Below are 26,150 nucleotides of genomic sequence, written 5' to 3'. Positions count from 1 at the left end.
CGCCGGCAGGGCGGGCCGGGCTCCGCACCAGCTGCCGGGGGCGGCGGCGCTCACCTCGGGCAGAGCCGGCCCCGCTCTTCCGGCGCCCTCGGGGGGCCGAGCCACGACCAGCCACCGCGCGAGAGGGCAGGGGCGTGGGGAGCCGGGCCTCCCGCGGCCGCGGGCTCCTCCTCCCGGGCCCGCCCGCCGCACACACGTGCCGGCGCCCGGCGGCGGGGCGCGCCGTCGGGGCGGGCGCCGCCGCCTCCCCGGCACCGCCCGCGCCGCCGCCACTCGGGCTCGCCGCGCCGGCCGCGAGGCTGGCGGCCCCGCCGCGCCATGGCCGTCGCTTACCTGCTGGGCAACGGCTCCGCGCCGCTCCTCGCCGGCGCCCTGGAGGCGCCCTTCGCCGCCAACGCCTCCGCCTGCCGCCCCGCCGCGCCGCCCTGCGCGGCCGCGCCGCCGGGCGCCTGGGACAACGGCTCGGCGGCGGCGGGCTGGGAGCGCCCCGAGCCCTGCGGCGGCGGCAACGGCAGCGTGGGCGGCGGCGGGCCCTGCGCGCCCGCGGCGGGCGGCCCCTCCGTGGTCACGGCCGTCGCCATCATGGCCCTCTACTCCGTCGTCTGCGTGGTGGGGCTCTTCGGCAACTTCTTGGTCATGTATGTCATCATCCGGTGAGTCGGGCGGGCGCGGAGCTGCCGCGCCCCCGTCGCCTCTTCGCCGCGGGGGGCGTGCGCAAGGGGCCGTGCTGGCGGGGCGGGGCGGGGGGGGGCTCCTGCCGCGGCGCGGGGCAAGGAGGCTCGCGAGGAAGCTCCGGGGCGGGGAGCGCAGCTCCTCGGACGGGGCCCGCCGCCCCTCCGCGCCGCTCGGCAGCCGGGGATGTGCTGCCCCGGCCCCCGGGGGGACGCGGCTGCGGCTGGAACCGCTGCGAGCGGCTCGCGCGAACCGCGGCGCCAGTGTCACCGCCGGCGGCCGAGGCAGGAGAAGGAGAGAAGTGACTTTAAGCACTACCTGTGAGCGTGCGTGCGTGTACGGACACGCACAGGAGACACGCGCGCACTTCCCCGCGTCTTTCCCTCCACCTCTCCGAGACGCTCAAGCAAAATGCAGATAGCGTCACGGCTGAGTGCCTCCGTCTTCTGGATTTATCGGTCCTCCGCCTAAGGTGTTGAGATGTAAATATATATGTGTGTATACATGTGTGTAGATATATATGTATGTATGCATATAGATTCTAAGGATCGCGCTCCCTGCAAGTGAATCGCGCGTCCCGGCAGCGCTGCAGCATTTCGCAGCCTCCCCACGGCGGCCGCCGCGCAGGCCGCTCGCAGCTGGTGCCTTTCACGCACGAGAGATCCCACAGCGGTAAATCGGGTTCCTCTCGCGGAAGGCGGGTGGCAGCGAGGTTGAACGGGCTCCTTTACCCGGCCGGGATGGAGGCGGGCCGCTTCCGCGGGGGAACACCGCCACCTCCCGGGGGCCTGGTCCGGCCCGGCGCGGGGGCTCACGCAGCACCTCTTTCCTTCGTGGCTCCTCGTGGTTTCAAAATCCGGAGGGGCGCGGAGAAAAGCAGCCAGGGAGCCGTGCGGAGCCCAGCGGGGCACTGCTGGACGGGGTGCCCCGGGGTGCACCCCCTCCCCACCGGGGCAGCCCCAGGCCACCCAGTTTCCCCAAGTCTTCAAAGCATCCCTCACTTTTTCCTTTCAAACTGTACGTTTCCACAGGAGTTGAGGTAAGAGGGAACTGAAAACGCACTGGGGCTAGGCTGACGTTCACTGCAGTAGGGGCAGTGGCTGCAGGGAGCTTGCAAGCGGGAGCTGAGGTTGGCGCTGGGCATCACTCACAGGCCAGCAGCACTGGGGAGACTTTGTGGCGCACTCAGCGCTGGGAGCACTAGCTAGAGAAAAGGAAAACGCTCGAGGTAAGATGCTGCGGCACAGGAGAAGTCAGTTCCTTCAGCGTGTAGCAGCAGGTTGGGGAGGTCAAAGCCAGCATGGCTCGTAGACCTAATGGGAACAGAGATTAAATCACGTGCATCAGTGGTTCAGACCATAGTAATCCACAAACCTAGTGGTTAACTACACTTCAGAGGCTGTGTTTTAAATATACAGCACTGGGAAGATCTGTACTGCTGTGTGGTTTTGGTCAGCCCGAGACACAAGCTGTTTCCATGTAAAGATACAGCTGTAGAAATGCTTCTGAACAGGGGCATGATTACAATTGTCTGAGCAAATGTTGAATGCACTCTTCTGGGAGAAAAAGCAGATGCGCAGTATAACAGAACCAGGATGGCTGTCAGCAGAGAAATAATGCCACAGGTTGTTGCTGAGATTATGTATTTATACCAGGCATAACCTGTGCTATGTTCATATATCTTACTTTTATTAACTGAATTACACTAGCACCACAAAGTCAAATTGAACAAGGCACCTAGATTTAGATGCCTCTTCAAAGAGGGTGTCTTTCCCAGAGATTACAGTCTGAAAACAGAAGTCAGAAGCAACAGGAGAAAACAAAAAATATATTCTCCTTTTACAGATGAAAACACAAGAACATTAAATGGCTTCTCAAACACCAGCCAGGAATTCTGTGGCAAAGACAGGGGCTGAACGTAGGTCTCCCATGCTTTAACAGCAGGAGCAGCTTTCCATATGACAGAGTTCCTTCCCAATTAATATCATGGGGCTATTTACCAATTTGGAATGAAGAACATGCATGTTACGATTGAATAGGATTTGTGGTTTAAGCAATACGAAAATGCATTTCCTTTCTGTGCTGCTCTGTAGGTTTGGTATACCTGCACTGCAGTGGGGAACTTTTTGATTTATTTCCTGCTGCAAGCTATACTAACATGACAGTATTCCTAATCACATTATATGCATATATCGAACAAGGAGCATATGTGCTCCTTGGATCCAGCTAAAGATAGGAGCAAACCTTTCACTGGACTGAATTTGACATCATATAAGGCTCCTTTTCTTTTAATTTCTCACATCACACTTGCTCAGGAAGAGGTAAGTCTTGAAGTTCGTATTAAATTTGAGATGCATTGAGAGTACTAGAAATCAGATTTTAAAGGCAGTACTGATACCTAATTTACTCTGAAAATGGTAGGAGTTGGGAGGCAGGTGCTTAATTATTTGAAACACTACCCCTACTCAGCGCTGTGAATCTAGCCCCAGTGAAAGCAACAGTGACTTCTTACTCAGTGCTGCATGCTGCACGATAATCTCAGCTTCTTTAGAAATATATTGGGGAGAATAGCTACTATATTATTCCTATAAACAAATAAACTTGAAACTCCATCGAGTCATTTCAGCTTTTCCACATGAATCAGATCCATGGGTTTGGAGCCAGAACTGTGTAAGTCCTTGCCCGACATGGAGCCCTAGTTACCAATCCACAGTGCCGCCGTTTTATCCTTGCTGTAGGAAACAGAAGTCAAAAAGGGAACATGTCCATAAAGGAGATGATAGAAATTTAGTGTCATTATCTATATGAAAATCAGGCCTTCCATGCAAAGCAGGTCGTTTGCCACTTTTTCCCTTGGCCACATTTCCAGTGTAAGGAGCAATGACTTTATATACATATTATTATATGATTAAAGCAGTCCCAACCACCCTTCTCTTTCTTCCCCAAATGGTGCCTTTCCTCCTTGAATGAATATTTACAGCATGTTGTATCTGCAGTGTATGAGGCTGAACCCCATGTTACTAACACGGAGCTGTTTCCTTTGGCAAGAGTAAAAATAGTCTGCTGAGTGACAGCAGTAGTAGTCAGATTTTATTGCCATCCATGAATTTCCTGCCATCTGAATAATCTGTAGATAATTTTTATTATCTGTTTTCCTCACATGTTTCATATAAGTGTTAATTACTAATACAAACATAGTGTTGTTGTGCCTATGTCAACAGCAAATGCTACTTCTAGCTCCTGCAGAGTACAAGACGAGTACAATTAGTACCATGTGGTATGAATTAATTTACGCAATAATCTATAGGTTTTTCCTGCTTTCTAGTCAAGTCAGTGGGGTATTAGTCACAGATCAGAGTGGGAAGAAGAGCATGCCCTGTGATTAAGGCGGTTTGCACAATGCTAGAAAGCTATAATAGAATTATAGCTGAACATCTTTAGCATCACGTGTCTGGAAGAGTGGAATCACTCTCCAAGGTCCCAGTCCTCCACAGTGCTAATTGATGAGATGACCTGAGATGACCTGATTTCAGTCAATAGCCGTTAAAGTCACTCAAGTCAAGAATGATTCCTTAATTGCTTTGCTATTAATTTTGTCACATATGATAAACAAAGGTGCCTGAGGTACTCTGTGATCCTTCACAATAGGGAAAGAAATGTCTTGTTTCATTAGTCAATCATTACTCTGGTTTAAAAAAAAAAAAGAGCCACCAAAATTAAAAGAAGTTTTCTCTGAAACTAAAAGCTGTCTTTTTACATTTCTCAGAACAGCCTCTGAATAATGTTTTGAAGGGACAAAGAGCTCTGACGAAAATACACTCTCATCTGGAAAGACTGTACAATACAATAAAGCTCTGATTACTTCAGCCCTGTTCTCATGCACCTTAGGAAAATAGTGTTTTACTAAGGAGAAGGGAATTTGGGATGAAATTTCAATTATAAAAAGAATTGATATCTCCAGAGGAATAGTCTCACACACATGCAAACAAAGGGAAAAGCAAGGGGTTTGGAAAGAGGCTATAACATACAAAGTAGAGACAGTCCGTTTAGGGAAATAAGCTGAAAATGATCCAAATATTGAAAGGGGCTTAAGTGAAGGAAGTTTCTTCAGGAGCTCTTCTTTACAGGGCAACATGGAGTTATGGATGCAGTGTGAAAGAAGGCCCACAACATGCTTTGTAACACCATGGACCAGGAAATCTAGAGACCAAGAAATGAACAAAATGTATTCCTTTCTTTCCTCTCCACAGACCCTCTTTGCCTCTAGATGGCATTGCATGAGCTAATGCGTGGCCTTTCTATTGAGCAGGCTGCAAGGAAGAAGTTCCATATTCTTGATAAAAAAAGTTAACTAAAGCCACAGCAACCTTAACCTGTAATGCCAATTATTAATTTATACTGCTTACCAATACAAGGCAGAGAAGATCTGCAGGCAGAACGGGGAGAAAATCTGAATGGGCAGGAACAGCAAAGAAGCTAAATTAAATGAACAACATAGAAAGTGACCCACACCGTCCTGCGTTACAATGAGGCAGGTGTCTCTGTTTGCACACGCTTTGTGATAGAAATTTGCCCTGTGTAGTCTCTGCTAGTTGGCAAATGTTTGACTAGCGAGCTGCTCCCTTCCCTCCCCCAAGAATTCCCTTTCTATTTCCTGTATTCCCTTTCTATTTAAATTACACTGATATGGTGACAGTCAAAATTTGGCCCAGAGTACATCAGCCTGCAACGCCAGGATAACCCCACTTTCGCAGAGAGGGCAGAGGTGGTGCAGCCACGCGCCCCTTTCCAGATCTTGTGCCGCGGAGCGGTGCCTGGCCCCCGCGGTCACAGCACGCCATCGCCAGCAGGGCAATGCGCCCACTGCAGCAGGGCAGGTCCCCTGCGCTCTGCTGGCTCCTGCTGCCCAGCATTTCGGGGTGGGAATGGCCAGAAAACACTCCCTTTCACACGATTTCTGTTGAAAATGCTGTTCTGATCCCGCCGTATCTTTCCTGGGATGTCATTGTGATAATGGTCCCCATGCAAAAAACCAGTTAAATACTTGCAGAATTTTTTGAATTTACTCATAAAAATTAGTCAAATTGTACTGACTTTTCATGACATCGATAAACCTAGAGAATACTGTAAGCACATGTTTATATGATGTAATGACTAGCAAGTAATGATTAATGAGCAAATGTATGAGCCCATGTGGTCCTGAAATACTCTATTTTATTGCAGTTTAATTTGCAGTATTTTTTTTTCAAATAATTAAGCATAGCTTTCACTGAACACTGTTGATAAGCTTTTATAATTTTTCTAGAGGAAAAGGTGACATATTTACAAAGACGTCAAATATAACGCAATGTAAGCCAAAATGGCTCAGAATCACAGTCCATCTAGCTTATTAACCTCTTTTCCAACCACAGCCAATAGCTGGTGTTTAGTCAAGGAGCACACAAAATAAGAGTATAATGAGTGGGACTCCTTCTAAAAGTCTGTAGCAGAAGGGCTTTCTGAGCTGTAGTTTGCATCAGCATTTTATTCAATAGCTTTTTATAGACATTTCTTCCATGCAGCAGTTCCAAAAAAATCAGAATCAAAAATAAGTTTGGAAATAAAATGAGACAAATATTACTACTTCTAAACAAAGACATTTTGAAGTAAACATTTTCTAAAGTAAAATTTCAGAATTCTGAAGCATTTTTGCAGATTCTAAATTAGTTATTTATAAATTTAAGTGTTCTGAGATGGAAGTTCTGGATATCCTGATTAATGGGCATTGTCAAAAAAAGGATTTATTTTCATTAGGATTCTAAGTGGAAATTACTTTTCAGTCCTTGATGTCTCACTTTAAAATACAAATCCACTCCTTGCAACTATATTTTAGAACACACTGAAAGCAACTATTTTGTGAATTCCTATGATTATTGTGATCACCAAAGAAGTTCTTTTTATAACTGTCTGTGCCTCGTTTGGTTTACAGCATGAAGTTTGGGTTTGTTGTCATGTAAGTGAGGATGCTATCATTATCTTTCAAAGACTCTGCTTTCTTTTGGAAGCTAGGTTGTAATGATATTCAGTAGCAAGGATTTCCATAGCTTAGCCTAACAGTTAAGAAGCATCCTCATTCATCTGTTTAATGTTAAACACTTTTTTATTTTATTTAAATTTCCCTTTGAATTTGCACGATGAAAAAAGATAAAGATGACAGAGAATATAACTAGCCAAGTAACTGTGAAAGACATGAAATAGCACAGTTTTTCCACCTTCTCGCTGAAATGTGTTCAATTATCAGCTATAAGATCTTGTATCTCAGGAATTAGAAAAGGAACAGATCTTCAAAACAAAAACATTTGTCTGCAGAGGAGTGTCTCCTCCTCATTGTGGTGTTTGGAGCAATCCCAGCATGAGAAAAGCCTCTTTCTTTTTTGGGGGGAGGAGAAGGGGGACAGGGCAAGGAACAGCAATTAGGTTATCCTTTCGTGTTCTCCACTTGCTCAGTGCTGACCACCAGTCCTGGGACATACTGCTTCCGCAGAAATGCCAGCCAAGAAGCCAGTCTGCCAAATCTCCTTCATGGTCTCAAAGCTCCCTTTGCCCCGCACTTTCAGATGCAATCTCATACTTGTCACATGGTGACTACATACATCCATGTTTCCTGGTACTTTTCATCTAGTCTTTTCAAGATGCAATCGTGCTCCCTCTTTCTATCATCCATTCCTCCAACATCTGCTTTCCCCAATTCTCTTGCCAGTTCCCTCATCTCACCTCCATCATTCCTTCCCAGATCACATTTGCCAGCTGTGAAGCTGAGAAGATCCTGATATCTTGTATATCAGAGACAGTCCCTGGTATATTTACTGTTACTTTTACCTGTATATTCTATGACATTCCCATGAGCCTCACGGTCTGCTCAGATAGCTTCCTAACAGGGGATGACTGCTGCCATTCCCCCTCACCCCCTTGAGGGTCTCACATCTCCTAGTGGTGACACCATCTTCAGAAAGCTTCCTGCCAGGCTTCCCCACCAAGCTGCAGGTGTTTCATGTGCAGTCCTCATCTGAGGTGATCAATCCACAAACCAGAAGGAGGCAAAAACCTATAAGATCTTTTTTCTGTTTTAAGAACAGAGAAAATAGCTGTTAACTTGTCCCTCTTAGCAAAATGTCACGTCATAGGTTATCATAGATGCAGTCAGTGATTCTTCGCACAGTCACACTTCCCTGAAGGCATACGGGAGAAAGTTAAGAACTTAAGGATACTGGCAATTTTCCTTTCCATGGCTTCCTAGAAAAGCAAACATTTTAACAATAAGCATACACTGCTGGATAATGACAATATATTGGAGTTATCCCTTTTAGTACCTTTTTTTTTTTTTTTTACCTCTAAGGCATGTTACACAGTATCTGTGATACTGCAGACCCATATGTGCCTCACCACCAGGCACACAGAAACTGAGCTAAAGGTGGTTTAACAAGCAGGCCAGATTAAATCCTAGAATAACCTGCAGATAAATTTTCCCTTCTTAAGCTAGGCTGGGGGAGCAGGAAGGGTTCAGTGTTCCAGTAATTGACTGGTTGTGGGTTGGAGCATACATGTTACTGTCATTTCTGTTTTATAATTAAATAGCTCTTTATGGTAAGTCTAGGGGAAAAAGAAGAAATTAAGGTAATAGGAGTTATAATGCATTGCAACTTCTTAAAAGTTTGCATGGCAAGCTGATATCAGTATACCTATAAATATCTATTCTTGGCTCGTTCCTCTCCCCTTTCTGGAAATAAAAAAGAATGAATCAAGTCAGCTGTATTTTGTACGGATTTCTGCCAGGGTATTTGCCATACACATGTAATAAGAAAAGAGGAATGAAAATAATAAGGGAGAAAGATAATAAAATAATTAGCTGTTATAACTATTGCAGAGTGTATGTCTTCTGTCTGGGAAAAAACCCTTGCTAGTTAATGCTTTCAGTCAGAAATTTTTTTCCTTCAAGGGAAAGGACCAGTCTTCCTCCCCTAAATAGCCATTTTTCCCAAAGAAAGATGTTGCTTTGTTTTGTTTTCTCTGGGAAAGGACTAAACCCACTAATTCAAAATAAATAGCAGAAAGAGGACCACTATTTAATGTCTCTCAGTAGCAAAAAAGCAGAAGAAGAAACGCCATTAAAGAAGCGACAAGTGAATTTTTAGCCCAAAGCCTGGCATGTTATTGTAATTGATTCAAACCAGAATGAGTCAGATGCCTTCACGACTCTCTGAGGGTCTGTATGTTGGCGCCACATCATTCTCCAAAAGACCAGGACTGGAGACTGAAAAAACATACCTCTGCCAAAAAGGCTTTCTTTTAGCTGTCCCTCTCCCAAAAGCTGAGTTCATCATGAAGTCGCTGGTTCGTTTCCAGTCCAGGAGAAGGGGACCTGTGCTGATGCTCCACCAAAGACTGTGGCGTGGTCTGCTTCCCTCCCTGACCTGGCACATGCAAGCGAGACCTGGTGGATCTGCATATTCCTCACACCGCCCCCAACACAAGGAAATGAGAGCTGGGAAGTCAAAGGATGCAAGGAAGATAACTTAAGGGAAGAAAACTTTGATGAATCTTTGGATTCATTTCATTTGTGCCATGGAGGAGAATGAAGTAAAAAAGAAACTTGGAAAAGGAAGCAGGGAAAAAGAAGATGAGGGGGAGAAGAGGTAACAACTGAAGCAACTCCCAGTCCAGCAGTTTTCTGTCCTCCATTCAGCTCCATGGAGCACATACATTCAGACTCCTTCAGAAAATGCCTATCATCTAGCAGTGTGTGAGGAAGAAAGAGGAAGGCTGCTGCAGCCTAATGTAGTTAGAGGCTTTGCTGCATTCAAAACCGAATGTGCCTTGTGATTTTCAGTCCAGCCCATTTCCCTGTTGTATGTTATACCTTGGCACCTCAAATGATGCATGACGCTCATATATTTTTCCATCCCTCTAACTAAACTACCAACGCAGTCTTCACGACTCCAGAGTTTTGTTAGTTTTCTCTTGCAAAAACATGTAGGATCTGAGAGAAAAGCCAAATGAATTCTGTCTTTAAGCACACAAATAAACTTTCCCTTGCTCTGCAGTGATGCTGTTGGTGTTCACCAATTGAATCCAGCTTTTCTGCTCCCTGAGCTTGAGCACAATGGTAGGATCTCATTCACAGTGGTCACTTTCTAGCACGGTGATGGGAGTCAGGATGTGTGGCTTTAATTGGGGGGGGGGGGGGGGAAATCACTGCCCCACTCTTACTTAAAGACAGTAAAACTTGTTCCTCTCCCCAGTTCCACTCTTACCCCCAAACTCAGGATCAGTGGAAGACATGAGTGTGGCTGCAAATAGCATAATTCCGTTATAACTAAGCGTGAACACTTTCTGTTACAGTATTGTACCTCCTGGAGTCTTTTTTTCTATTTGCTGTTCATTTATTTTCCCTGAGGGCCTGTTATTCCAAATTACATACTCTTATATATGATCTCTTCAGAAGAAATACATAAAAGGATGAGTAGATTTTTAACCAGTGTATGTTCCATCCAAGGTGAGTGGCCTGACTGCATAATAATGTATAAGGTTTGTACACAAATTTGTGGTGCTTGTTCCCAAAGCTTAAGTTTAATGGCTTAAGGCATAAACTTTCTGGAATATCCCTGAATAGAAAAATCAAAGACTAAATCCCCAAACAGGTGAAGTCATATGCTTTCACTCCACAGAGACCCATTATCATGCAAAGAATAAAAAAAGGCATGTAGACGGAATGACCATCAGTGAAGTGTATCATTTGAGACCCTTCAGGTACTTTCCAGGATGTGGCCTGAGACATACCAATGTCAGACCTGCTAATTAGATGGGCAGACAGAGGAAATTTTTAAGGGTATGTCCAGACTAGCCTGAATATGAAGTGACTTTTGCCCAAAGCTTTAAAGGCTCAATGAAAACTGAAAGTACCTGATCCTCAGGAAAGCACTAAGTACCTGACCGAGTTATGATCCGGCGGTATCTTCAGTATTAAGTATGGTATGACATATTTCAGGGAATTGCAATGCAGGATTTCTCACGATCAGATAGAAAACTACGTCTGTGGATGTATGGCAGTTCCAGCCTAGTGGTTTGGAGATCTGAGTTTCTTAATACTGGTTTTTGAAATCAAATGGTATAGACTACTGCTTTGATGATATTAGAACATTTTCTAAATTTCTCAGGAGACCATGCTTTGCAATAATTATAAAGAAAATATCTGCATTATAGTTCATCTCAGTTCCTAGAAATGAATTGCATTAAGAAAGAAAAAGAGGGACCTTCGCTTAAATCCTTTCTTACTGATATTTGGGTTGCACATACAAGATGTACCAGAACAGCCATGGAAATAAGTGCTGATTTAAATTTTTCAAGTAGGCATACTTCACATGTTCTAATCTTTCCACCCAAGGAGACCCAAACAAATTTAATGCATGCACATAATCATTCTTCATTTGTTTAACAAGTCATTTATGCAAGAAGAATGTGAATTTGAAACTCTAACCTAATCTCCTCCAGCATCAACTAGAGTTATGTAGGGTTGTCTGTATACAGGACTTCTGTGCGTTTCCTAATTGCTGGCTCTTGTTTCTTTGAGCAGCTAAACCAGCTTCATGAATGGCTGCTTCTGCAAAGAAACTCCTGTAATAAAGCCAGTTTTTTAATGTATTTTGCATTGAACCTAAACACAGATTAGTTGAAGCAGTCTTTGTCTCCAAATTAGCGTTCTATGGAGAAAAGCTGGTGTGTGCGCTGCTGAAAGTAGTTATTACCAATCTGTCATAGACCAGCCCATTTCCTAAGTGCAAAAGACTCTTCAGCTCTTCTGACTGTTGCCATTGAGATAGGAGTAGTTTCCAGATTAATTTGTAATGGTTTGTATCACTGTATTCACTGGGCTAAATATTCCCCACCACCACCACGGCTTTTTTGCAGCTGGTACAAGAAGTGCCAAGGGCAAGACTCAGGTGGCAGTATCCAAACTGCATCAATCAGGCTTAGAAAAACCATGGTCTGAACTAAAAGCGCCATAATGTTTTAAGAAAACATATTGCTCATTCATGTTATTTGCCCTCTACCTTTGAGCCATTGAGACTTGACAGAAAAGACTCTTCAGAAAAAATGAGGGGGGGGGGGGGGGGTGATCAGGTGGAGAAAAAGCCCTTAGTGAGGACAGGCCAGAAGCAGAGCTGTACACCATGACTTGTGGAAAGAGCGAGCTGCGCAGGCACACTCACATCACTTGATGCACGTGAGTGAGGGACAGTGCTTGTGGATCCCATTCGAGACCCCATTATGCTTTATGCAATGAAGCCAAGGGTCTCTCTAGGCTAGAGAGTGTGGTGAACCTTTTTGTTTGTTTTGCAGACTATGACTGGCCCATGGGCTGCCAGTGGAAGAGCTCATTTCAAGGCTTTCTATTTACCCTTGAGTACCCTTTCTATTTACCCTTGAGTGCTAGGAGCTTAGTGAATATTTCAGTAGGATTCTCATGCATTTCCTTACTGCTTTTTCTTACTCCAAGCAATTCCTAATTAGTGGAGCTCTACAACCCAAATATCCAGATTTCAAGCATATTTTCAGCAGATTGGCTTTGCTGGCTTGAAGATAAAGGCAGGGCTGAGTTTGCCTTACAGAACCTTAGACACATGTAAAGAGTTTTCTTACTGTTGTAAATCTGATCCATCATCTCCTACAAACCACAAAGGATACTTCATAAAAATAGATATTTTATGATACAAGCCTGCACTGAGGAGATAGAAAGAGTGTACTAGTGGATGTCAGCATTATAATTAGCATAATTAATATGAACGTGTATCAAGAGCAATCTTGATCTAAATATTCACCAAAAAATTGAATTACCATGTTGCTGTATTAGTCTTTCATTTTAGAGCTGAGAAAATAGAAGTAATGTTGCCCAAAGCCAATTTCTGTCCTCACCTGCAGCCTTACTCATTGTCCTGTGAAATTCAATATACTTGGCATTTCAGATGCTGAAATTCCAATATAATATACATACCAGCATTCAGATTTTTTGAGGTTTTCATTTAAGACATTTTCTTTACTTATTTTTTTTTTCCAAATAGATTCTTCAGTGCCCTTGAATGAACGTGTGAAAATGAGTATAGTTTAAAAGACTGCATTTATCAGTGTAATACTTCTGCTATTACAAGGCATACAGACTTTCTCTCCTTCCATATAAAAACTAGTCCTTCTGAGGTATAGAAATCTAATCACATACACATCTATGTCTGTATGACAGAAATGCTTGTGCACCTATTTACATGGGCAACCTGATACCTTAACAGAAGATATAGTAACAGCTAAGACAAAGGCTTCAAAGAGCTCTGTTTTGAGGTACTGTTATTTTTTCGTGCTGTTAAAATTATTTTAATCAATTGCTTCAGCAATTTATTTGTTCATACAAAGAACTGATCCTGGAGACTCTGATAGTCTACTTGTTTTGACAAATACTCAGGTTTAACAGAATGTACCTTTTAGAAAAGTCTTTTATAAATTTTTAAGTATTCAGTGCAGAGAAAAACCCAATCCCAAAGAAGTCACTGAAAAGAATATTGTGAGTTTCAATAGGCTTTTGTTGATCAGACAGTTATGGAGGTAAAATAATTTCTACCACCACAAAAGCTCTGCTTCTCCTCTTTATAAGAACAGGGTGATTAGAAATATAAGGATTACAGAGTACATCAAGCAAAATCCTTCGTTAATAGTCTGTAGAGCCCATTAAATGGAATAATTGAAAGCCCAAGAACTTTTTAGCTTAAACTGGGAATGAAAGCAAGATATCAAAACTGAAAAATGCCTAGCATTTAGGTGGGATGAGGACCATGGCAGTCCCAGTGAAGAAATTTTCTTCCATTTCCAGTTATTCAGAGCTTTTCTCTCCCCTTTCTCTGACATGCTAAACTCAGAGTCACTTGCTAATGGTTGATTTTTCTTTTTGGTTTTTTGATTTTTTTTCTGTATCAAGCATTTCCTCTAAAGCATCTGGATGGCTTTAATTACTGTTAAAAATCATTATCACCTAGTGATATGCTCTTAGGATAGTACTGCACTAGAATCAGGCAGGATGGCAGCAGCAGAGAGCAGCATACTTAAGCTCGTTGTCCAGTCCAGCCGTAAGAATTCAGTAATTGCCTCGGAGTGCAGTACAGATTAGCAGCCTGGGTGAGGACCCAGGATCTGCACCGGCTTTTCTCATCAGCACAGACTCCCGTGGCACAGCCCCTGCTGCTGCTGCTACGTGAGCTGATTAAATTGGTCTTGGAGCAAGCTGGTTATATCTGCTCACAAGGCAATCATGCCTCCAGTTTGCTTTCTTGACACAACTTTAGCTAATCCTGGATCTGTTGTCCTGTCTGTGGAGAAGCTATTCATTTATGCTATAGAACAAGAAGAGATGTAATAGAGAGAGGACGTAGCTCAGCATTTTCGTTCTGGATGATAATAAAGTCATTAATAAAATGTTGCTATGTTCATTCTCCTCTGCAAGATTCTCCAGCAAATTGCCCGGAAAATATTTTCTCCCTCCTTCCAATCCATTGCTTTTAGAGCTGCAACTTGTTGTGTCTCTCTCCCACATTGCAATCCTCTACATTTTTTTCTAAAAGATTCCCAGTGGAGGGAGACATGAATGCCTACAGAATCTGCTTCTTCCTAAATTAGCATTACAATCTGTTGGATAAATGAGGTGCTCCCCTAAAAATGTTTCTAAAATACTGTAATTTCAGATCTGATTTTAAACTTCAAAATATCATACTTAGATCATACTTTCTGTAGACTGCAGTAAAGCAAGAGCTTGGATCTACTTGGAAATTGTTAGAAAAAAACCCTAAATTAAAATTATGGTTACTTATGGCTCCTCATGTGCAGTGCTATGAAATGAGAGAACAAAGACAGTACGTCTTCAAATGTTCATCATAAAAGTTACCCAGGTGTGTTCAGCAATAAGTCTGCATTTCTCCAGGCCCTACCTAAATGGTCCCAAGCATGTGCTCTACATAGCCCTGTCATCAGTTCCTTGCAGCTGACTCATGTTCTGAAGAGATCAAGGTCAGAGTTATCAAACATTTAAAGGCAGAAGACACATGAAATATTTTATTTTACACTTTTTTTATCTTGCCTTGCAGATTACCTGGAAGACCTTTTTAAATGGATTGTTTCCCTTGCAAATCAGTCTATAAATTGGAAAACATTCAGCCAAATACTGTACTTGCTGCTTTGAAGAAACACAAGGGAGTTTCATCAAAAGAGCAAGTCATCTGACCCCCTGAAAGCCAGACAGCCACAGTGCCTAGGAGGCAATCAGGATGGCAGAGCAGAATAGCCAGGACCATTACTTAAAGACTGAAACATTCATTCTACCACTGCAGAAGTATAGCATCCTCATAAACGGTGGATCTCAAGTGCTGTGCAGATGGCACAAGGACTGTAAAGGGCTGTTCAAAAAAGTTAATGAAACTAAGGAGAAATTGGTATTTTACCTTTAGCAATATGAACACAAATTAAAACATAAAGCTCTCCCTGCTCAGCTGTGAATGAGATGTGACATAATAAAAATTCAGATATTGTTTTTGTGTAGTTAGTGGCACAGATTTAGTAAGGAGGAGGTACAAAGGAGTTTGAAGACCCTCCTGCTGTAATAGGCAGTGTGGAGCATGCATTCCTACCTCAAATGACGTGGCTGCCGCATCCACCCCGAGGTGGTGGTTCTGTTGTTACATTCAATGTATATGATTAATAGCATCTGTCCTCTTGTTCAGTTGAAAGAATATTTGTCTAACTTGTATAAGACATAGATCAATAAAGCCATGTAATAACAGTCTTTACAAATCATTTCAAAAAGATAATTTTGAACTTTTTGTAATTATAACCAAATGAAAAAACCCTTAAAATAAAAGCTTGAATTTTTAGACATAGTGGATGTGATAATTACACTAATCTTTCAAGTACTTACTCTCTTAGAAACTACATCATTACTACTCCACAACCTGTTAATGAGTTCTCCATTTCCACAAACCACAGTTCTGATAATTGACATGACATCAGCAGATACAGAAAATCTATCCAGTTAATACAGTGTCAGACATTTACAAATACAAGTTGGTTCAGTTTATTTCTCAGTCCTTTAGCATCCATAATATTGCTTCTTCTACATGTATCTTGTCTTTCTGCACAAGTTAAATGAATACTTTCTTTCCTCCTTCTAACCTTTAGCTTATAACCTTTAGCTCATCACAGAATTGTAAACATTATTGCAGCTAAACCATATCAAGATCATTTGTTTGGTTAAAAGAAGAAGAGCAAAAAAGACGATCTGAGATAGCATCTGGCACATTATTTTTCAGAGTTTTTTTTTTTTTTAATCGATGTTGCATTGGTCTTGATTTTGTTTAATATTGTTAGTTGTGGTCATTCACATGCTTTGCTGATTTTTCTAGGTACACGAAAATGAAGACTGCCACCAATATCTATATTTTCAATCTTGCATTGGCAGATGCTCTAGCAACAAGTACTCTGCCATTCCAGAGTGTGAATTACTTGATGGGAACATGGCCATTTGGTACAATCCTGTGTAAGATTGTTATATCCATAGACTACTACAATATGTTCACCAGTATCTTTACACTCTGCACCATGAGCGTGGATCGCTACATAGCTGTTTGCCACCCAGTCAAGGCCCTTGATTTCCGTACTCCCAGAAATGCCAAAATTGTCAATGTCTGCAATTGGATTATTTCTTCTGCCATTGGCCTACCAGTTATGTTCATGGCAACTACTAAATACAGGCATGGTAAGTCTAGCTTTCATTTATGAATTGAATATTTCAATGTTTAAACTCCTTTCTGTATTGTTTCTCTTTATTATAGAGGCTTTGAACTAACTTCTGGCTTCCAACCCGTCAATGAAAATAGGCCCCTTCTTTAACAATTTTACAGCAAGTCCTCAGAAGCTCAGTAATGTTATAGTCATCTTCCTATACAAGGTGCCTTTGGTGTTCTAGACCGGTCAGCAAATTATTCTTTTTGTCTAGGCACAGTAAAAACCCTGTATGATTTTTGCCTGCTTTTTCATCTCTGTCTGGAAGCTTGGAGCGCCTCCTTACCTTCACATGGCTTATCCCCTGAATCAAAGTCGTTTTCTCTTCACTTAGATCAGCTGGTTCTAGTTGACTAAACATGGCACTAGACAAGATCTCTTTTATATGAGGGAGGTCCTTACTTTCGACTCTAGGTGGGCGTGAGTCCCACTGCTCCCTACAGTTAGCGTAGTGTTTGGGAAAGCCAGCGTCAGCGCCTGCCCGCCAGCCTGCCTTTGCCTATGTGGGGTTATCCACTCCTCTACTAAAGTAGACAGAAGCCTGTGCTTTACCCAAGATATTTCCACTGAAGTTGGTAGTCATGGCTGCTGGCGTGACATGAAACAAAAGTAATAGCACATTTTGGATTGCTGGTGCTCAAAGACCTTCCATGAAGTAACAGCATCAACTTAAGTGAAAATCCCTAAACTGTGCGGAGTTACCAAAGTGTCATGTCACCTTCCCCAATGCCCTGAAATGCCCAACTGACAGTAGACATGATCGTTAAACCATTTTTTTTTCACGAGGTTTTATATTGAAAGTGAATCAAAGTTTGAGCATTTATGACAATTCAGTTCATTTTTTGTCAAATATACACCAATTTCCAAGCAATAAAATGCAAAAGACAAGTTACTTTATTTTTGGTGTTCTTACTAAAGCATCACACGTGTTTTGCAACGCTATGTTCTATCAGTGTTTGTGCAAAAGACAGATCAATTGCTTCATTTAAGCTGTTTACTTAGTAAATTTGTGTTCATTTGCGTATAACTGATCAAGAAGACTAAAGAAAAGCAAATGAAAAACTGCTCGTCTTCTCTGTTGTTTTCTTTTTTCTCTAGGCTCTATTGACTGCACACTTACATTCTCCCACCCTGCTTGGTATTGGGAGAACCTCCTGAAAATCTGCGTGTTCATCTTTGCCTTCATCATGCCAGTCCTGATCATTACCGTGTGCTATGGGCTGATGATTTTACGCCTAAAGAGTGTTCGCATGTTATCTGGCTCCAAAGAGAAGGACAGGAACCTGCGGAGAATCACAAGAATGGTTCTGGTGGTGGTGGCAGTGTTTATCGTGTGCTGGACTCCCATCCACATTTATGTCATAATTAAAGCCCTGATCAACATTCCAGACACTACTTTCCAGACTGTCTCCTGGCACTTCTGTATTGCTCTAGGGTATACAAATAGCTGCCTTAATCCAGTCCTGTACGCATTTCTAGATGAGAATTTCAAAAGATGTTTCAGAGAGTTCTGCATCCCCACTTCCTCCACCATTGAGCAGCAAAACTCCACTCGAGTCCGACAAAACACTCGTGACCATGCTTCCACTGCCAACACTGTGGACAGAACTAACCATCAGGTATGACTAGCAATGGAGATGTCATCTCTGGATCCAGGCCTCCCGCTTGGAGATGACATGTATTCTGAAGTTACAGTTTATACTGATTTGTAGCTATTTGAAGGCATAAGCACCTTCAGGGTTATCTCTGTAGCTGTCATACACAGAGACCCCAGTCCTTCATGGTGCTGGTTGATCTCAGCTCTAGTAGATGCCCAGAAACTGAGGGCTTTTAAAGGTATCTTGCATGGTCAGGTCCAGCGTGCTTGCGTACACAGTGCACAAACCAGAGGCAGTGTTTCATTACGGGACGTTTGCAACAGGTGACTTTTAGAACCGTTTGGAGAAAAATCACAGATTTCTCTATTCATACTCCTGGTCTGCTAAGGGAGACAGTGGTGGGACAAGATGTATATCTTTTTTCTTCTCCCATTTCAACAGTGAATTGAAAAGAGAAGAAACTGTGCTTGTACACTTCTTGATTTATTATGATTTATAAAAAAGGCATGGAAGGCCCTGTTTTCCTGGAAGACATTCAAGAAGTAGACAAAGGCTTGTCTACGTGCAGTTCTTCTACCAGATACTTATCTGTGTTGGCTAGGATTCATTTTTGGTTTTTTCATTTTTGAACATATGTAAAAAACTAACATTTGCATATGTAATTAAACCAGCACAACTACTTAAAACATTATAAACATGCTTTCACCTGACACCTTTCATTTCAATTCCAGATAAGAATACCTACCCCTAGTCTGAACACCTTTCTACAGATATGTGTGTATATAAATACACACACACACACACACACACACACACATGCTCACACATACACTTACATTAAGGAGCATTGTGCCATTTAGCGTATATAGAGAATATTTCCCTGGAGAAAAAAACTGTCTGAGAAGTAGGAGTTTTGTGACACAGCAGATACCAAGGGAAATAGATTTTTTTATCCAGACTGTTTTTTGCCTAGCTTTTAGGAAAGAAACTCTTTTGTTATATATTCAACATTCATGTTCCTGTCATTAGTCCTGAGAGTTTCCAATCCACATCCCTCAGCAAACATCAAGCAAAACACGAAGGTGAATCTTAACATTCCTGAAATTAAGTAACTCATGCACAAAACAAGCACCAGAAAAAGCATCTGAGTCTTCTCCACAATTTATTATAAAGAAGAACAAAAGGCACAAGCTTAGTTCATTCCTTGCCACATCACCTTTAAGAAGTTTCATTTGAGCATCAGCAATATGGTTAGGTTGCTCTTGTATGAGTTTCTCACTGCTGCCACTTCAGCCACAAGCTAGCTGCCTTCTCAAGGTGCAGAAGTGAATGGATCCTCATGAAAAAAATAACATACCTATCACCCATTGAGACCAAGGGCTGATGCCGGGAAACCAAAATCAGGACGTTACCATAACCAAACAGACAAAATTGTGATTGCACCAGAAAAGAGGAAGGATCAGTCTAAAAACAGAATGGGAAAGTTTAATAAACATCTGCATTTGGTGTTGTCCTTCACCAGCATCTGATTTATACAAGCCAAACTGGCCTGTGAAATGGTTTAGAACCTGCTCAGTCTTACGCACACTTTGGTGGTGGAGAAGAACTCCCAGTCTTGCCATAGGCACACACACATACATATATATATATATGTATAAACATATAGTATTTACTATGTGTAGTAAATGTTTGGTGGACAGATTCAATTCTCTGGAATGCATCTGTAACCCTCAGTGTAGTCAATTTTGTGCATATGTCTTACAATAGGATTATCTCTATAGCTGTATTTAGTGCAGTTCCAGGTTTTACAGTGTAGTGTGTATGCACACATTTGCTACGTTTAGTTATGCTTCTCAACACTCTTTCTAGTAAGCCATAGCCTTCCAAACTGCTATCCTTAGAAAAGTTTAATGTGGTTGTGCTCAGGGGCTGCCTGAGATAAGGTCCTATTTTCCTGGGCACTGAACAAATGGAGACTAGATGATGATACTGCCCCCAGAGATCTTTCGACCCATGCTGACAAGGGAGACAGCTAGTCAAGGCAGGGGTAGACCAAACAAGTGAAGTGAGCTTTATGGTGGCAACAGGGAGCAAGCTAGGCACACAGCTGTGCGGCAAGGAATGGGCGGGGGGGGGGGGGGGCGCTCAGGGAACAGTTACGGAAGTAGTTAAGAAAAGAGAAAAAGCATGTGAAGAGAATTGAAGGGCAAGGTACCGATGGGAAAGGGAGCGTGCAAGAGGAGAAAGAGGAAAATTAAGCATGAGGTCAGAGTGAGGCAGTAAGGGAGAAAATTGAAGGAAAAAGCCAATATTCAGGGAACAAAAAAAGCATAGTCAGAACTGTAAGAAATTGCTTTACTGCCCAGCTTTGACTATTTTTGCAGCTGTTCCTAAAAACTATTTAGTTGTTTTCCCCAAGGCCATGAAGGAGAAGACAGTACTTGGAAACTTATGTCCCCATAGCTGGGTGAATGGGTCTTTTTGCGTGGTTTGGCCTTTGACAGAATTTGAAGTAGCCATAAGCGAGCCCAGTTTCATTTCCTTCACCACTGTGGCAGCAGTCCTTCCTTGCCTTGGCTGCTGCTACCACTGGTTTCCTTGTGCCAGCTCTGCTGTCTGAAGGCTGACCTGCACATTTGCACGGCTGTGCTCCCTGGACTAGCACAGCAGCTGGCGGAGGCAGGCTGTCTCACCTTCTGCAAAGTCTTTGGAATACATTCACATCACACCATGTTCAAACCTGAATGTTAAAAACCTCATTTAACTTGTTTCTTCAGCAAACTTTTCTACAAGAGATAACATTTTTTCTTACTATCAGCCTGACCACAAAGGCTGTAAGACTAATCTACACTGAAAAGGGTTTCTGTAATAGTACTCACAAATATGACACCTAATTTTATTTTTTTAAACAGTGAAAGTCCTACTGTGATTGCAGCTTTTGCCCCCAGGGAAAGAACAAAAAAAAAAAAAAAACAAAAAACACTTTTTCTGCTTGCTCAAACAGCTACAGTAAATTCTGTTGACAGAGCAGTCTTTTCGCAGGTAAGTGGTTTCTGTACAAGAAAGCCTAGCCAGTGTTTCTGTATTGATCTCAGTATACTGACAAGTGCTTTCTTGTACAGACAAGGCCTTGGAGACAATTTGGTATGAATTCTAATTGCAAGGGTGTAGGGCTACTCAGCACAGATCAAGTTATTTTCAAAGAAACAGATGTTCAACAAGTTCCTTTTTTGCCAAGTGAGAGTTGTTTACTCTTGCTGGAGTTAATGAGAACTGCAAGCACTCAGGAGCTCAACAGCTTTAGGCCACGCACTCTTGAAGCACTTCAGATAAGCATTCACTGGTGGAAGTAACAACTATGTTTCTATCAGTGCAAAAGCAGTAAGAGGAAAAGTCACCAATGATTCATATTATTCTGCTTTAAGATAATGACTTTTGACCCTATTTAATGGCCTCAGGGCTTTACTGTAAAGATCTTTATGCAAAGGTTAAGATTCCTCTGGATTAAGAGTTTGATTATTGTTTTATCAGCTTTTATGAAAACTGGAAGAGCAAAACAAGTTCTGACCTCCTACAGACATGAAGGAGATACACAAAGACACACCAAGAAGCATCTCAGCCATAACACTGATGGTGTGAGCATTTATGAAAGTAGCACATGGCCCATGAAGCAAAATTTTTCTAAGGGAGAAAAGGCAGTGGCTAATCAGGCATGCAAAACCTGGAAGTGCTGTAAGACTGGCGCGTTTCACATCTGTGGGGGATATATCCTGTGTGACAATCAACTAGCTTGTTGTGGCAAAATGCATGGATTACATTTCTTCTACAGTCAGCTTTGTGTCAACTTACTAGCTTAAGAGCTTGGCTCACTTTAATTTTCAGGAAAGCATATGCAATCTTATAAGTACATTTGCATGAAGAGGAAAAACAGAATGGGAATGACAGAATCTTGGAAAAATCTGCTTGCAAAATACAACTGCTTACTGTGAACTTTTCTCTGTGTGTCCCAATATTGGTAGGGAATTCTAGTGAAGGACCAGATAGCAGCCTTTGCAAATGAATAAATTGTTTTGATGTCATTGATACTAACCTGATTCATAGCAAAGACCTGTGACAAGTATTTTGAAATAGCTGTGTACTTCAGGTGCACAGAAGCTGTCTGCGTTAATTTATCTCCTAAATTAAAAAATGCTTGAACTTTTTTTTTGAATTTAAGATACTTTTTAGGAAAAAAGCTATTAATGTATCTTTTCCAAATACCTTTTATTTTTGTTGATGTTAATAACACAGAAAATCCCACTCAGAAAAAAATGGGTTAGTAATAATAATAGAAATCTGAGAAATTGAGTTCATATAAATGAATTAGTTTCTTTGTGAGTGATTTAAGTTTTCACAAGAGCCTCACCCAAAAGTATCCAAGCAACTAACAAATTATGTACAGGCACATTTACAGGCATATTTAGTCATTTTCTGTAGCCATTTTTTGTATTTTCAGCTTCTAATGCTTTCTGCTTAACCACTGAATTTTCTAAATGTCTTAAGGGAAGCTGCAAGTCCTCCTCACATTCTGAAAATAAGGCCTGAGTTACTGTAAGTTATCTGCAGTAACCGGATGTTCTGGTATTTGTGTTCAGTCCTGAAAGCTTTGCCCTCATTACTTGGCTTGGCATCAAAGATGTAGAAATAAAAAGGACACTGGATTATAGGAAAATTATTTTTGAGCTGAAACAAGCAAAATTTGAGCAAAATTTGAAAGCCAGCTTCACTCTGATAAGTTAACTGAAGAAGGTACTTTCTTACATTTTAATTTTCCCAGTGCTATGTGGCAGATCACAAAGAATGTTGGGGAATGTTGGAGGGTCCTATGTAGAAACATGGCAAAAGTAGGGCAGATTCTGTAACCTCAAGCCTTGGCAAATTTGCTTCTGCCTACATTATTAGAGAACGGCTTTTCTAGGTACTATTAGAAAATGGGCACATCTCCTTTGTAAATAATACGGTATTTGAGTAATAATGATAGATCGTTGTCTATTGCTAAATTCAGGATATCCTTAAAACAAAGCTTTCTTTTACAGCTGATTTGCACTGACATGGCACTTTGTCAATCTTTTAGGTATCAATGAAAAGCCAATGTGTTTGTCAGACTATTTTATAAAGAAAACAAGAGTAAACTATGCTATGAGGACTAAAACTAAGTAATCTTCCAAGGCTGCATGCATTTGTGGCATTCTCAAATCGTGAATAAATGGGGGACAGAACATCTCATTCTTTCCTTAATAGATTAGAAAGTTTAATGGTTTAAAAGCAAACAAACAAACAAAAAGAAGCAAATAGAAATACTTCCACTTTATACAATTCATGAAGGTAAGTGAATATGAACTTTGAAATTCATTTCTGAATCAGACTTCTCCAAAAGAAAGGGACATTCAGATTTAGGATCAGCTCAGTTTCTGGCCAAAAAGAGCTAAGGAGGAACATCCCCAATAGAGAATTTTAAAAAAACTCCCTGAGAATAGCATCTTAAAATGAACACACATGTGAGTTATGTTTTGGCCTTGGAGAAATCTTTCTTTAAACCCATCCTCACATACTCCACTCTGCTGGAAGTCCTTGGAAAACAATGCAGTTAGAAAACATGCCTTCCTTCCTCCCCCGAAACCCTCAGCCACGTGCCGTTTCTGCTGTACTAACACATCCTCTCTCTTGTGTCAGTGAAGGTTCATCTGTGACTCTGCTTCCCATGCCACAAATACTTTACCCACGGAGTCTCCCACCCTGCATCCAACAAGTTCTAGCGCTGCAGGGCTGCATTTGTTAGATGGCAAAAAAGGTTGGAGACTTTCAGGATGTGGGGCGTAATATGCAGATGAAAATATTTATAGTGCTATTGTGCCGAAGTAAGAAGATTACTTAGCGTAGGTACCACGGGCACACAGGGTGGAGGATTTGTTGGGGGTCTGATTTAATTCCATCTCAGAATTTAAACTAGATTTTAAATGCAAGTCCAAATTTGGAATAAAGCATTAGCTGATTTACTGATTTGAATACAGAAAAGCTGTTAATGTATCATCTAAAATGCTAACTTTGCTGCAATTGCTATAAGAGAGCAAAATCATTCCACGTTAATGAAACTGATAGTGGATTCCCCTCTAGAAAGAAAAAAATTCTCATTCAAATAAGACAGCATTTCATATACACTAATGTGCCTTTGCCTTTAAAAATCAGGCATGAACTTTTTCCTGTAATCATTCCCTCTGCTGTTGCTGTTTTATAACAGAAGAATAGTCTTGCCCTAGCGCCTGGGCTAGTTGTTCATTCGGCTTTGTACAGCAGCACAGTAGCTGCAAATGAGAAGTAAATTCCTCTTAAACACTCACACAGATACACGCACACACATACAGAGAACCTTGCGGGAGGGAAGAAATCAAGTAATTGTTCATTGTATTTGCAATTTCTTTCCTTTCAGTTGGAACTTCAAGAAGCTGAAACTACTCCACTGCCGTGACAGGGCCTCCTGCCGCATAGCTCAAAGCAATTGCAAACCAGTGCCACAGTGTGTCTGTGCAGTATGCTGTGGGAATGTGGAGCATACACTTTCCCTCAAAAAACAGAGGAAAGTGCCTGCTTTTCCGATCTGTCAAAAACTGCTTCTGCAGCACCTCTGCATTGCACGTAACACAAGTGTGAAATTTAGTAGCAAGCAGAGCCAAGAGATTCAAGGGCTTTCTAAGCACCAGTGTTCAAAACTTACATGTTTTCCAGGAACGCATTAGTCTAACACAAAGCTGTTCTACTTGTAGCTATCTGACATGATCTGAGCAGTTACAGTAGTGTTAAACAGGTTGGAAATAAAAATTCAAAGGATAGACAATTACACTTTGAAAAAGAAATGTGAGCTTTTGATGATGAAATTGTAATACTGTTGGGGTCTAGATTTACACTTTAAAATGTCTTTGTAAAGGTGTTTTCTGTGCAGGTTACTTATGTGGAAAATTTTCATGAGATCAGCTAGAACGATACCTTTGCAACTCAAGTTGTGGTCTCTTACAAGAGTTGTTTGTTCTACAGTTTCAGAGGAGAATAATTCTTCTGATGCTCATTCAAAAAAAAAAAAAACTCCAAGCTGCACCTTACTCTTCTAGTTCTTGCATAGAAGCAAGACTTTTACAATCAAAACAGTGAGCTGCCACTTCTAAAGGAGATAAGAATAAATAAAAGATACAAAGGTTTGATCTAGGGCACGTTGCTATCGACCGGAGAATGAACTCCAAAACAAGATTGATTCTATTACTGTAAATTCCAGTGTGAATAGAAACAGAGCTATAAGCTTCTCAGACCTAGCATAGGCTGTTGATGAATTCTCTATAACTTAGTTTCTCAAGTTCCAACTGCACAATCAGCAACATTTCAAAGTTGTGCAACCTTTTTTTTTTTTTTTTTTTTTTTTGGTAAAGCACTTTGGGATCCTTCAAGATGAAAGGAACTATATGAAATGTAAGGAACTATATGAAATGTAAGTCATCAACAGTCCCTATGTGAAGTGCTTGGAGCAGATAACACATTAGACCTTTTAAAGAAAAGTTACATTTTGCTAGGAAATATTTTTCTTAACCAAGTCCATAATGTGTTTGCTTTTCTTACTAACGTAATACAGTCTGCATCTCTATTTTGTATTAGCTACTAAAACACATAAAAATTTATGAAAGAAACATTGAACTGAAGTAAATTCCATCTTAGCTGTTTTCTAGTATGAAAAATGGAAATATCCATGTAGATAATTCGTGTTGCAATGCTATTTTCTAGCCATTGTTTGTTATTTGCTTTGTAAATAAAACATCAGTAGTTACCAGGGGGGAAAAGTGCTTTGATGAATTTATGTGTATTCTAAAACACAACTGTATGGAACAGTTTTCTTTTTCTGAAACCACACTATATTTCTTATTCTCATTGTTAAAACGTGTGTGACAAAATATGCTTTCCGTGTGAAATTGTTTGTTTCTGCCATGGTCTGTGTAATAAAGATTGAAGGCCAAA

The 26,150-nt window shown here is 41.7% G+C and overlaps 1 protein-coding gene and 1 long non-coding RNA gene across 3 annotated transcripts in view; one reads left to right on the top strand and one right to left on the bottom strand.

Annotated features, from left to right (window-relative positions):
- Positions 1–430, bottom strand: part of LOC135327882 (uncharacterized) — a 27,974-nt gene extending 27,544 nt beyond the window's left edge. The window contains exon 1 of the long non-coding RNA XR_010388408.1: positions 334–430. This is a non-coding gene — a long non-coding RNA (uncharacterized LOC135327882). The remainder of the gene's footprint in view (positions 1–333) is intronic.
- On the top strand, positions 145–26,150 carry OPRM1 (opioid receptor mu 1). Of its 2 annotated transcripts, none has more exons than XM_064509133.1 (4): positions 145–653; positions 16,140–16,492; positions 17,617–18,137; positions 24,583–26,150. In XM_064509133.1, the coding sequence occupies exons 1-4, from the start codon at positions 319–321 to the stop codon at positions 24,619–24,621; spliced, it is 1,248 nt and encodes a 415-aa protein (XP_064365203.1). In that variant the 5' UTR covers positions 145–318; the 3' UTR covers positions 24,622–26,150. The 2 variants fall into 2 exon arrangements, with proteins under 2 accessions (XP_064365203.1, XP_064365204.1); XM_064509134.1 differs by having other exon boundaries at positions 21,648–26,150.

This window comes from Dromaius novaehollandiae, chromosome 3 (assembly GCF_036370855.1).
Source record: "Dromaius novaehollandiae isolate bDroNov1 chromosome 3, bDroNov1.hap1, whole genome shotgun sequence".
Taxonomy (NCBI): domain Eukaryota; kingdom Metazoa; phylum Chordata; class Aves; order Casuariiformes; family Dromaiidae; genus Dromaius; species Dromaius novaehollandiae.
The sequence above is the reverse complement of the archived record's forward strand: the minus strand, read 5'-3'. Positions and strand labels throughout refer to the sequence as shown.

Bases quoted from the DNA above. Each gene is read 5' to 3' on its own strand.
- OPRM1 (XM_064509133.1), top strand. From the start codon at position 319: ATGGCCGTCGCTTACCTGCTGGGCAACGGCTCCGCGCCGCTCCTCGCC. The intron at 654-16,139 runs GTGAGTCGGGCG...TGATTTTTCTAG, and splicing joins GTCATGTATGTCATCATCCG to GTACACGAAAATGAAGACTG. The intron at 16,493-17,616 runs GTAAGTCTAGCT...TTTTTTCTCTAG, and splicing joins AACTACTAAATACAGGCATG to GCTCTATTGACTGCACACTT.